The 13247-nt window shown below is 52.1% G+C and overlaps 1 protein-coding gene across 1 annotated transcript in view; it reads left to right on the top strand.

Moving 5' to 3' along the window:
• Window positions 1-308: 308 nt before the first annotated feature.
• NUP85 (nucleoporin 85) overlaps window positions 309-13247 on the top strand; it is a 36642-nt gene continuing 23703 nt past the window's right edge. Inside the window, exons 1-3 of the mRNA XM_062216965.1 lie at window positions 309-394; window positions 6306-6399; window positions 11655-11817. Coding sequence (XP_062072949.1) covers window positions 362-394; window positions 6306-6399; window positions 11655-11817 — 290 coding nt within the window. The 5' untranslated portion in view covers window positions 309-361. The remainder of the gene's footprint in view (window positions 395-6305; window positions 6400-11654; window positions 11818-13247) is intronic.

Raw genomic sequence — 13247 nt, 5'->3', positions numbered from 1 at the left:
GGCGGCACCCACTCGAGTCCGCGCATGCGCAGGCGCCCTGCCGTCCGCCCCGCGGTCTCTCCCGCCCTCTCCGGGGGCCTTCTCTGTGCCCGGCGCGGGGCTGCCCGCGGCGCCGCCTGACCGGGCGAGATCACTCCTGGGACGTTAGGCTGGCCTCGCGCTGTCCTTCCCGGACGCTCTGCCGAGGAGTGAAGGAGGGACACATGGCGAGGGCGGCAGAGGGGTGGCTGAGAGGCGAGGCCTCGGCGGCGCCGCGCGGTTGTCGGCAGGCGCTGCCGGGGGCGCCCGCGCGGGGTCCTCTCTCGCGGCCGGCTCCTGAGCGGGAGGCCCGAGCGCTGGAGCGAGTCGGCGGCGCGGCGCTATGGAGGAGCTGGACGGCGAGCCCACAGTCACTGTAAGGGAGCCCGGCACGGGCCTGCTTGCTCTCGCCGCCCCGGGACTGCGTCCGCTTGGTCGTCTCAGGCTTGTCAGCTCGGCTCCCTGCCGGCCGCGCGGTGCCCAGCCCCTTCCTCGGCTCCGTTAGGAACTGGGGTGCAGCCGTGGTGGTCGCCGTCCCTGGCTTCGCTGCCTTCGCGTTTCCTCGTGGGCATGAGACTGGGCTCGGACTGAGCAGAGGAGCTGGGCTGTGTTGTTTTCTTTCCTGTTTTTCCCGAGTTTGTGCCGGCTGGTGCTGGCCCCAGGTTTAGTGGACGTGTCTGTTCTCCTGGGGACACTGTTTTTAAAATCGGCTGTGCATTCAGTTCCGCTTGAACTCGCGAGTGTGTCAGGTGTGGATGATCTGTGCTAAAGGAATCCTGGGCTTTGGACAGGAGAAGCCCGCCGGTCTCGCGGCCCGGGTGTTTTCCCTTCCTTGATAAGAGTCGGCCCGTGGCAGGCTCGCAGAGTTCTGCGTGTCTGGGTAACCTTCAGTTCCGCTAATTTTTTCTTTTCTTTTCTTTTTTTTTTTTTTTGACAGGCAGAGTGGACAGTGAGAGAGAGACAGAGAGAAAGGTCTTCCTTTTGCCGTTGGTTCACCCTCCAATGGCCGCCACGGTAGCGCGCTGCGTCCGGCGCACCGCGCTGATCCGATGGCAGGAGCCAGGTGCTTCTCCTGGTCTCCCATGGGATGCAGGGCCCAAGCACTTGGGCCATCCTCCACTGCACTCCCTGGCCACAGCAGAGAGCTGGCCTGGAAGAAGGGCAACCGGGACAGGATCGGTGCCCCGACCGGGACTAGAACTCGGTGTGCCGGCGCTGCAAGGCAGAGGATTAGCCTAGTGAGCCGTGGCGCCGGCCAGTTCCGCTAATTTTTATGAAAGGTTCTGGACCTATCCGGAAGCGGAGCGACAGAGAGAGGGCTCTTCCGTGGCTACAGCAGCCAGGTGTGGGCCAGGCCCAGGCCCGGGCCCGGAGCCGGAGCTCCATCCTGTTGTCCCCTACGGGTAGCAGGGGCCCGAGTGTGTGGCCGTCGTCCGCCTGCAGGGGCTGTGCCAGCGGTCACTGGGTTGGACTGGGAGGAGCCCAGATTGGAACCGGGTTCGCAGATGTGGGCTGCGGCCTCGCAGGTGGCAGTGAAGCCCGCCGTGGCCATGCCCGCCCGGAGCGGTGTCCTGAGGGGCGCACTGATGAGGGCCCTACGCCTGGTCTGTAGTCTGTTAGTGCGCTTTCAGAAACAGGCAGACTTCCTACGTGCTTGCTTCGGGCCTAACACGTCTTGCTCTACGTTGTGGTTAATTTTTGAGTGTGTGTATTACACTTGACCTTTGCCGGCCTGCTCATCCATCAAGGGTTGGCTGATCGGATTCTCTCCTGTGTGTCTGTTCCCTTGGCTTCTGTCTGCCTGCTGTTTACTGCTGTTTGTTTGTTTGAAGATTTATTGATTTACTTGAAAGTCAGGATTACACAGAGAGAGAAGGAGAGGCAGATAGAGAGAGAGAGAGAGAGAGAGAGAGAGAGAGAGAGAGAGGTCTTCCATCCACTGGTTCACTCCCCAGATGGCAGCAACAGCCGAAGCTGAGCTGATCTGAAGTCAGGAGCCAGGAGCTTCCTCTGGGTCTCCCACGTGGGTGCAGGGGCCCAAGCACTTGGGCCATCTTCTACTGCTCTCCTAGGCCATAGCAGAGAGCTGGATCAGAAGTGGAGCAGCCAGGACTCGAACCAGCACCCATTTGGGATGCCGGCACTGCAGGCAGCGGCTTTACCTGCTAGGCCACGGCGCCGCCCATGTTGCTCTTGTAAACTGCTCGCGTTTGGAGGGCAGGGCTATTTCACATTGTGTTCTTAGAGCCCAGCATTGCTTAGTTGTTCAGTGATTGCGTTAAGTCTTCCTGAGGCCTGGACTCCCTTTTCTTGAGACTAGGTGGTCGCTAGCCAAGTTCTGTGCAGCAGTGTCTCTGTAGGCAGTGGGTGAGGATCCTAAAGCCCCTGCCCTTGTGAGCGCCGTCTGTTTACAGGGCAGGTGATGGCCATGTGAGAGAATCACTCAGGGACTGAGCAGTGTTCAGGGAGAGTTGCTGGTGGCCTCAGTCGGGCTGTAGACGTGGTGATTAGACTCGGGCTCCCGTCAGGGGCGGCCAGGACTTATGCTGGGTCAGACACGGGTGGGGAGGGAGGAGCTGGAGCCAGGGTCACTCCCAGCTGGAGACTGGCCGGGAGTGTTGGATGCGGTTTGGCGGTAAGGATGCCCCTCGGGGTTTCCCTCCTGGCTGCTGTTTTGATTAGCTTTGTAAGTCGGAGAACGGAGAACGGTGAAGCTGAGGCGCCAAGGGCTTGGTCTGCTTCGGAGATAATTATGTGGAGTCGCCAGCATAGCTGTGCACGAGAGTAGTGAGATTGGAAGTTCCTGTTGTTCTTCAGTATCACTCCAATTACTTAAAAATTTTAGGGGCTTGGGGCCAGTGCTGTGGCACAGTGGGTTAAGCCACTGTCCGCAACGCCAGCATCCCATTTGGGCACCAGTTCGAATCCTGGCTGCTTCACTTTGGATCCAGCTCCCTGCTAGTGCACCTGGGAAAGCAGCAGAAGGTGGCTCAAGCATTTGGGCCCGTGTACCCACGTGGGAGACCTCGAAAAAGCTCTTGGCTTCGGCTGTTGCAGCCATTTGGAGAGTAAACTAGTGGATGGATGATCTCTCTGTCTCTGTCTCTCCCTCTCTATCTGTAACTCTGTCTTTTCTTTTCCTCTCCTCTCCTTTTTTTCTTTTTAAGAGTTACACAGAGAAAGGAAAGGCAGAGAGAGAGAGGGAGGTCTTCCATCCGATGGCTCACTCCCTAAATGGCCACAACATCCAGAGCTGAGCCGATCCGAAGCCAGGAGCTTCTTCCAGGTCTCCCTCGTGGGTGCAGGGGCCCAAGGACTTGGGCCATCTTTTACTGCTTTTCCAGGTCACAGCAGAGAGCTGGATTGGAAGTGGAGCAGCCGGGACTAGAACCGGTGCCCATATAGGATGCTGGTGCTTCAGGCCAGGGCGTTAATCTGCTGCATCACAGCGCCAACCCCAACTCTAACTTTCAAATAACTATTTTTTAAAAAATGTGGGGGCTGGCATTGTGGCACAGCTGGTTAAGCTGCTGCTTGTGGCACCAGTGTGTCATGAGTGCCAGTGCAAGTCCTGGCTGCTCCACTTCCCATCTACCCGCTGCTGATGTGCCTGGGAAAGCAGCAGATGATGGCTGTGCCACCCACACTGGGAGACCCTAATGGAGTTTCAGGCTCTTGGCTTGACCTGGCCCAGCCCTGGCCATTGTGGCCATTTGGAGAGAGTGAACCAGGGCCTGCTGCCTGCAGTGCTGGCATCCCATGTAGGCACCAGTTCAAATCCTGGCTGCTCCACTTCCCGTCCAGCTCTCTGCTGTGGCCTGGGAAAGCAGTGGAAGATGGCCCAAGTGCTTGGGCCTCTGCACCCACATGAGAGACTTGGAAGAGGCTCCTGGCTTCAGATCGGTGCAGCTCCAGCCGTTGCTGCTGTCTGGGGAGTGAACCAGCAGATGGAAGATTTCTCTCTCTCTCTCTCTCTCCCTCCCTCCCTCCCTCCCCCTCCCCCTCCCTCCCTCCCTCCTTCCTTTCTCTCTCTCTCTCTCTCTCTGTACTCTGACTTTCTAATAAATAAGTCTTAAAAAAAAAAAAAGAGTGAACCAGCAGATTATGATTTGTCTTTGCTTCTCTCTTTGCAACTTTTTAAAAAAATATTTATTTATTTTATTTGAAAGTCAGTGTTACACAATGAGAGAAGGAGAGGCAGAGAGAGAGAGAGGGAGAGGTGTCTTCCATCTGCTGGTTCCTTACCTAAACTGTAGACCATTGCAGTGTATGCACTGGTTAGGGTGCAGCCTTTCTGATCATCGACACTTGAGACATGGTGGCCTGGGCTGAGGCGCCCACCAGGCTCCCTCGCGTGTCCAGGTACTGCTAGTGACTGAACAGAAAGGGCCCATCTCAGATTAGCACTTCCTAACTCTCATGTCTACTCATGTCTGTGATTATACTTGTAAGTCTTTTTAAATTTTTCTCTGATTTTTGTAGCAGCTTTATTTGTAATTGCCCGAAGTTGGAAGCAACAAAGATGTCTTTCAGTAAGGCTAATCCTCCGCCTTGTGGCGCTGGCACCCCGGGTTCTAGTCCTGGTCGGGGCGCCGGATTCTGTCCCGGTTGCCCCTCTTCCAGGCCAGCTCTCTGCTGTGGCCCGGGAGTGCAGAGGAGGATGGCCCAAGTGCTTGGGCCCTGCACCCCATGGGAGACCAGGAGAAGCACCTGGCTCCTGGCTTCGGATCAGCGCAGTGCGCCGACCACGGCGGCCATTGGAGGGTGAACCAACGGCAAAGGAAGACCTTTCTCTCTCTCTCTCTCTCTCTCACTCTCTCTCACTCTCTCTCACTCTCCACTCTGCCTGTAAAAAAAAAAAAAAGTGTCTGGTATAACCAGACAGTGGAATACTATGCAGTGCCAAAAGAAATTAACTGTAAGACGTGAAAAGACGTGGAGGAAGCGTAAATGCTTATTACTAGGTGGGCCGGCATTGTGGCTCTGCAGGTTAAGTTGTGCCTGCAAAGCATGCATCCCAACCCTGCCTACTGTGGTCACTGGGGGAGTGAACCAGTGGATGGAAGATCTCTCTGTCTCTCTCTCTCCTCTCTCTCTGTAACTTTGTCTTTCAAATAAATAAAAAATAAATCTTTAGAAAAAAAGTCAGAACATCACATTGCTAAGTGAAAGGAGCCGATCTGGAAAGGCATCCACGGTATGAGCCTGACAGTCTGACATTCCGGGAAAGGAAGGCTGTGGAGACAGATAAGGGGCTGGGACTTCAAAGTCATTTAGAAAATATATTTATTTGAAAGGCAGAATTCCAGAGAGGGAGAGACTCATCTTCCATCTGCTGACTCACTCCCCAAATTCCTCCAACAGGTGGGGCAGGGTCAGACTGAAGCCAAGAGCCAGGAACTCCATGCAGGTCTCCCATGTGGGTGTCAGGGGCTCAAGTACTTGGGCCGTCATCTGCTACCTCCCAGGTACGTTAGCATGAAGCTGGATCGGAAGAAGTTGGGGTGGGGGCTGGCATTGTGGCATAGCTAGTAAGACTGCCGCCTGTGAGCCAGCATCGTATGTGGGTGCTGGTTCAGGTCCCGGCTGTTCCACTTCCGATCCAGTTCCCTGCTAATGTGCCTGGGAAGGCAACAGAAGATAATCTTAAGTTCTTGGGCCCCTGTGCTCATGTAGGAGACCCTGAAGAAGCTCCTGGCTTCCGTCTGGGCCAGTCCTAGCCCTTGAGGCCATGTAGGGAGTGAACCAGCAGATAGAAGATCTCTCTCTCTCTCTGGAAGTCTGCCTTTCAAATAAAAAATAAACCTTAAAAAAAAAAAAAAATATGAGGTGGGACTTGATCCTAGGCACTCCTTAGGCATCCTAAGAAGCATGATCCCATGTACCACTAACAAATACTAGCCCCTGCTTATAAGTCATTTGAAAAGCAAAGGGGCCTGTGCTGTGGCGCAGCGGGTTAACGCCCTGGCCTGAAGTGCCGGCATCCCATATGGGCGCCGATTCTAGTCCCGGCTGCTCCACTTCCCATCCAGCTCTCTGCTATGGCCTGGGAAAGCAGTGGAGGATGGCCCAAGTCCTTGGGCCCTTGCACCTGTGTGGGAGACCTGGAAGAAGCTCCTGGCTCCTGATTTCAGATCGGCTTAGCTCTGGCCATTGTAGCCATTGTAGCCTCTCTCTTTGTCTCTACCTCTCTTTGTAACTCTGTCTTTCAAATAAATAAAAATAAATTTTTAAAAAAGTAAAGCCTTCAGGGTGAATAACAGTTTTCTCATCCTGTTTTTTGGTAGTTCGTTCCAGGTGTGAATTCTAAGAAGAAGCAAATGTGTTTTGACTGGGGTCCGGGGGAGTTGCTGGTATGTGAAACCTCCTTCAACAATAAAGGTAGGCATTTGTTCTGTTTCTGGGTCCAGATTGTTTACCTTGGCATACTTGTTCATTGTCTATCCCCCTCTCTTTTTTTTAATTTTTTTTATTTTTTGACAGGCAGAGTGGACAGTAGAGGGAGACAGAGAGAATGGTCTTCCTTTTGCCTTTGGTTCACCCTCCAATGGCCACCGCGGTAGGCACGCTGCGGCCGGCGCACCACGCTGATCCGATGGCAGGAGCCAGGTGCTTCTCCTGGTCTCCCATGGGGTGCAGGGCCCAAGCACTTGGGCCATCCTCCACTGCACTCCAGGGCCACAGCAGAGAGCTGGCCTGGAAGAGGGGCAACCGGGACAGGATCGGTGCCCCGACCGGGACTAGAACCCCGTGTGCCAGCGCCGCAAGGCGGAGGATTATCCTACTGAGCCGCGGCGCCGGCTGTATCCCCCTCTCTTTTAAAAAAAGATTATTTATTTGTTATTTGAAAGGCAGAGTTACAGAGAGAGAGGGAGAGGAGAGGTCTTCCATCCGCTGGTTCACTCAACAGATGCCCACAACAGCCGGAGCCAGGCCAATCTGAAGCCAGGAGCCAGGAGCTTCCTTCAGATCTGCTACATGGGTGCAGCGGCCAAGCACTTGGCCATTTTCCACTGCTTTCCCAGGCAATAACAGAGCTGGATGAGAAGAGGAGCAGCCAGGACATGAATTGGTACCCATGTGGGATGCCAGCACTGCAGCAGAGGCTTAAGCCTACTGTGCCATAGCGTTGGCCCCAATAAATAAATCTTAAAGCCGCTTGGAATGCCCACATTTACTAACAGAGTGTCTATGTTTGAGTCCTGGCCCTGCTGCTGTCCAGCTGTTTACTAATCCGCACTGTGGGACCAGCAGGTGATGCTTCCAGTATTTGGGTCCTTACCACCCATGTGGGAAACTAGGATTGAGTTCCAGACTCCTGGCTTCTCCCTGCCCAAGAAGTGAGCCAGCACATGGAAGATTTCTCAGTCTCTCTGCCTCTCAAGTAAAGAAATAAAATGTTAAAAAAAAAAAAAGGAAAAGAAGGGAGGGCTTAGCCTGGGGATTGACGCGGTAGTTGGATACGCACATCCCACGTCATGGTGTGTGAGTTCGATTCTCAGCTCCAGTTCCTCACTGATGTCTGGCTAATGCAGACCCTTGGAGTTGGCACAAGATGGTTCAGATGGTTGGGTTCCTGCCGCTCACAAGGGAGATCTGGATTAAGCTTCTGGCTTTGGGCCTGGCCGCTGAGTGGGGCGTGGACCAGCAGACGCGGAGTGCTCTTGTGCACATGCTCTCTGAGTTTCCCTTCATCTGTTTCAGTCTCTGAAATAAATAAATTTTTAAAAAGATTTCCGTTATGTTAATGCGCCCTGCTGTCTTTCCCTTTTTCTTGTGCGGTGACCAAATTCCTCTCTCAGTCTCTCCCTCATTGTGGAGCTCTGCAGTCCCAGCGAGAGCGGGACAGCGCTTCTGTCCAGATGGGGCTGGAGAGTGACGGAGCATCCTTGGCTTGGGTTGCGCCACGTCAGCTGTTGGCCATGGCTCTTTCCTTCCCCCAGTAGCAGGATGGAACAGAAATCTTGACATTTGATTTGCTTTCTCCTTTCAAGAGAAAAATCTCAAGAAATGAAGAGATTTTCTTACAAATCATCCAAGTATGAGTTTCTTCTTTATAAAGAGATGATTAAATTACTGAAAGGCTTATAATTTTGTCCCATTTTGTGGTGTGCAGTTGATGTCATTTTTTCAAAAGATTTGTTGATTTGTTTGAAAGAGCAACAGGAAAGTGAGAGAGACACAGTGCACACGTGCCAGTGAGTGTGCGTTCCCATCTGCTGGTTAACTCCCCAGACGCCTACAGTGGCTGCTCCTGGGCTGGACCAAAACTAGAGGCCAAGAACTCAATCCGTATCTCCCACAAGGAGAAGCCAGTTAGGTGAGCCCTCACTGCTGACCCTCAGGGTTTGTGTTAGCAAGCAGCCAGCGTTAGGAGCTGGAGCTGGAGCTGGGGATAGAACCTAGGAACTCCCATGTGGGACTCCTTTACCTTTTCTTTGTTTGGAATATATAAGAAATTTCTACAAGTTTTTGGTTTATAGCTTATTGTTATAAAACCTTTTCCTTGTTATTTTTGGAAAATTTCATTGTTTTTGAGAAATAGTATAAAGTAACAAGTGATTTTGCAGTAATTTAAATTTTTGGTTTTTTAAATTAATTTATTTTACTTGAAAGTCAGAGTTACACAGAGAAGGAGAGGCAGAGAGAGAGGTCTTCCACCCACTGGTTCAATCCCTAATTGGCCACAATGGTCAGAGCTGTGCCGATCCAAAGTCAGGAGCTTCTTCCAGGTCTCCCACACAGGTGCAGGGCCCCAAGGACTTGGACCATCTTCTACTGCTTTCCCAGGCCATAGCAGAGAGCTGGATGGGAAGTGGAGCAGCCAGGATTTGAACCGGTGCCCATATGGGATGCTGGTCCTGCAGGCACTGGCCCCTTAGATTTTTTTTTTTTTTTTTTTTTTTTTTGACAGGCAGAGTGGATAGTGAGAGAGAGAGAGACAGAGAGAAAGGTCTTCCTTTTTTGCCGTTGGTTCACCCTCCAATGGCCTCTGCGGCCGGCGCATCTCGCTGATCCGAAGCCAGGAGCCAGGTGCTTCTCCTGGTCTCCCATGCGGGTGCAGGGCCCAAGGACTTGGGCCATCCTCCACTGCACTCCTGGGCCACAGCAGAGAGCTGGACTGGAAGAGGAGCAACAGGGACAGAATCCGGTGTCCCGACCGGGACTAGAACCTGGTGTGCCGGCGCCACCAGGCGGAGGATTAGCCTGTTAAGCCACGGCGCCGGCCGATTTTTTTTTTTTTTAACTGTGTTTTGCATAGAGTGACATTAAGTGTGCTTGCTATTTTTCAATATCTCAGTTGATGGAGACACAAAATAGTTCCAAAATGTGCTAGTAAATTGAGAAGTAAAATCTGAAAATAAATATTTGTGTTTAAAAATTAACACGTGGGCATGGGGCCGATGCTGTGGCATAGCTGGTAAAGCCACAACCTGCAGTGCTGGCATCCCATATGGGTACTGGTTTGAGTTTCTGCTCTTCCACTTCCAGTCTAGCTCCCTGCTGATGTGCCTGGGAAAGCACTAGAAGATGCTCCAAGTCCTTGGGCCTCTTTACCCACATGGGAGACCTGGAAGAAGCTCCCGGGTCTCGGTTTCAGATAGGCCCAGCTATTGCAGTCTTTTGGGGGAATGAACCAGAGGATGAAAGACCTCTCTGCCTCTCTGTAACTCTGCCTTTCAAATAAATAAATCTTTTTTTTTTTTTTTTTTTTTAAATTAATGTATGGGCAAGCATTCAGCCTGGCAGTTGAGGTACTGGTTAGGATGCTTGCATTCCATATCAGAGTGCGTGGGTTCAAGTCTCAACTCTGGCTCCTGACTCCAGCTTCCTGATAGTGCAGATTCTGGGAGACAGCAGTGAGTTCCTGCTGTTTACCTGGAAGACCTTGGTTGAGTTCCTGGCTCCTTTCTTTGGCCTGGCTCAGCCCCAGCTGTTGTGGGCGTTTGGAGAATGAGCCAGTGAATCGCAGTTCTCACTGCTCTTTGTTTCTGTTTCTCTGCCTCTCAAATAAGAAAGAGGCACTGGGCAGGCACCGGGCAGGCACTGGGCAGACACTGGGCAGGCACTGGGCAGGCACTGGGCAGGCACCGGGCAGACACTGGGCAGACACTGGGCAGGCACCGGGCAGGCATTGGGCAGGCACCGGGCAGCCACCGGGCAGGCACTGGGCAGCCACCGGGCAGGCACTGGCAGGCACCGGGCAGGCACTGGCAGGCACTGGGCAGCCACCAGGCAGGCACCAGGCAGGCACTGGCAGGCACCGGGCAGCAGTGAAGACACTGGTTGGAGGTCGCTGATCTCAGCTGTGGCCCTGCCCTAACTGCCTGTTGTAGGCATTTGGGAAATGAAACAATGGGGCGAGCTCTCTGCCTCTCAAATAAGCAAATAAAATTTGTAAAAAATTCATGTATGGTCAACGTATGATAATCCGTTTTTTAATTTATATTTTTGAAAGTTATTTTTTATTTTTGTTTGGGAGTCAGAAAAATGGAGAGACAGGTAGAGAAATGTCTTCTGTCGGCCGGTTCACTCCCCAAATACCCACAACAGCTAGGACAAGGCCAGCTGAAACAGGAACCTGGAACTCAGTCTCCCATGGGAACAGCAGGGGCTCAGGTGCTTAAACTAGCTTAACCTGTCATTTGCTCTCCCTTCCAGGACACATTAGCAAGAAGCTGTATTGGAAGCAGAGCAGCTAGAACTCAAATCAGCAATTTGTTTATTTTTTATTTATTTTTAAAAGTTTTATTTAGTTGAAAGGTTGAGTTATACAGGGAGAGAGAGAACTTCCATCCACTGGTTCGCTTCCCAAATGGCTGCAGGGGTCAGGGTGGGCCAGGCTGAAGCCAGGAGCCAACAGCTTCATCTAGGTCTCACACATGGGTGCGAGGGGTCCAAGCACTTGGGGTATCTTCCGCTGTTTCCCCTGGCATATTAGCATGGAGTGGGATCAGAAGTGGAGTAACGGATTAGAACTGGCAACCATGGCCGGCGCCGCGGCTCAATAGGCTAATCCTCCACCTAGTGGCGCCGGCACACCGGGTTCTAGTCCCGGTCGGGGCGCCGGATTCTGTCCCGGTTGCCCCTCTTCCAGGCCAGCTCTCTGCTGTGGCCCAGGAAGGCAGTGGAGGATGGCCCAAGTGCTTGGGCCCTGCACCCCATGGGAGACCAGGAGAAGCACCTGGCTCCTGCCATTGGATCAGCGCGGTGCACTGGCTGCAGCGCGCCGGCCGCAGCGGTCATTGGAGGGTGAACCAACGACAAAAAGGAAGACCTTTCTCTCTGTCTCTCTCTCTCTCACTGTCCACTCTGCCTGTTTAAAAAAAAATTAAAAAAAAAAAAAAAAAAAAAAAAGAACTGGCAACCATATGGGATGCTGGTGTTGTGGGCGATGGCTTAACCCACTACACCAACAGTGCCGGCCCCTCACCAGCCGCCAGCACTTTGTAGGATGTGTGTCACAAGTGGCAGCTTATCCTGCTGTGCCACAGCGTGCGTTGCATTGCTTTATTTTTTGTAAATCAGTGGTGAGGAAGCCAAAGCTTTTGTATCTAGACCGTTCAGATTTTTAGAGTGGATTCTTTCGGGGTGATGATGAGAGATGTTAAATCTTTTTTTCTGTTTAATTTCAGAGAAATCGGACATGGTGCCATGCTGCCCCTTTATTTTTATCATCCGGAAGGATGTAGGTGTGTACTCTCAGATCTTGAGAAAACTCTTCAATGAATCCCATGGAATCTTCGTGGGCCTCCAAAGAATTGAAGAAGAATTCTCGGGAAAGTCCAGAAAAGCTCAGTGAGTAGCTGCTGATAGGTGCCTGAGTCCACAGCTACGTTGTGTACCCTGTCCTTTGGTGCCTGGGGCAGGTCACCGAGGGCAGTCAGGGTGCCTGGTTCTGGTTGTGGCCTGCACACTGCCGGGATGGGGCACTGTGGAGGGAATGTGCACTTGCTGTAGATTCACTGGCTGGCTTCATGAGCTTCATGTATAATATGTATATATTCTACTTCATTTATTCAGAGAAGTGAATTTAGCCCAGATTAGCTCCTGAGAGTCATTGAATGAGGCCCTGTTGTTGGGAGATTTGGAAATTAACAAAAAAGTGAGAGTTCTGTTTGGTCCTTGAAGAATCACTTTTGGGCTCTTTCACTCTGTCTCCCAATCTCTCTGTTTCTCTCCATCTCTTGATCTTTCTCGCTCTCTCTCTTGCTCTCTCTTATGCTCTCCTTCTCCCTCTTTTTCTTCTTTTCCTCTTCTCTCCCATCTACTGGGTTTCCCCCAATAAACCTTTCCCTTACCCTGGTGTTCGGTCTGTTTTGTGGTGGGCTTACGTTGGTGCCTTGACTCAAATCCAGGCTCCCTCAGTGACTTTGTTCTCCCTTCGGGGATCTCTGAACTGCCCTGGGGTCCTGGGTTTCTGCCAGTCACAAAGCACAGCCCCAGAACTCCTTCCACGCCACCAAAAGCTTCGTGATCCCCATCCACACACCGGCCTTCCAAATTCTGAGTGTTTACAGGAGGTGATAATGAACGAACCAAGGCCTTCACCAACCAGGTGGTCAACCAAATGCTGCTACAGGGGTATACTCGGCTCCCCACCCAGGAGACCGTGGCTTCAGACAACGCCCATGACAGCAGAGAGTACCTTGTTGCCCCATGTCAACAGGATAGATCTCTAAAGATAGATCATCGTCCTTCTGCTCCTGGACTTTCGGGGCTAATGTAATCCCATACAGCTCTTGGTTTGTAAAAAACAAAAGGGGGAATGTTAGTAAAATGGTGCAGTCTTATCTGTGGCACAGTCTATGCCCTGGACATATTTTGAACTAATTTTAGACTTACCAAAGAGTTAGAAAAATAGTGTATATCTCCCACCTGGCTTCCCTAATATCAGTATCTTAGAAAACCATATTTACTGTTATTAAAACCAGTTAACACTGACGATTAACTGAAGACCTTACTTGAATTTCCCCGATTTTTGCAATAATGTCTTTTTTCCTTCTGCAGCTGAATGAGGTTGCACTTGGTTTTTTGCTTAGTCTCCCCATGACCGCTACACTTGGGCAGAGCACCATCTGCTTTATGGGGTGTCCCTCAGCCTGAGTGTGTCAGCTGTTCTCTCGTAACTGGACAAAGACCATGCCCATATCAGCAAGGACCCTGCAGAAGTTGTGATTGCGCGGAAGGCTCCTGGTGTTGGCATTTGGTTACTGTGGTGTTTACCT

This window comes from Lepus europaeus, chromosome 18 (genome assembly GCF_033115175.1).
Source record: "Lepus europaeus isolate LE1 chromosome 18, mLepTim1.pri, whole genome shotgun sequence".
Lineage (NCBI taxonomy): Eukaryota > Metazoa > Chordata > Mammalia > Lagomorpha > Leporidae > Lepus > Lepus europaeus.
Note: the sequence above shows the minus strand (reverse complement) of the source record. Positions and strands in the feature narration are given on the sequence as shown.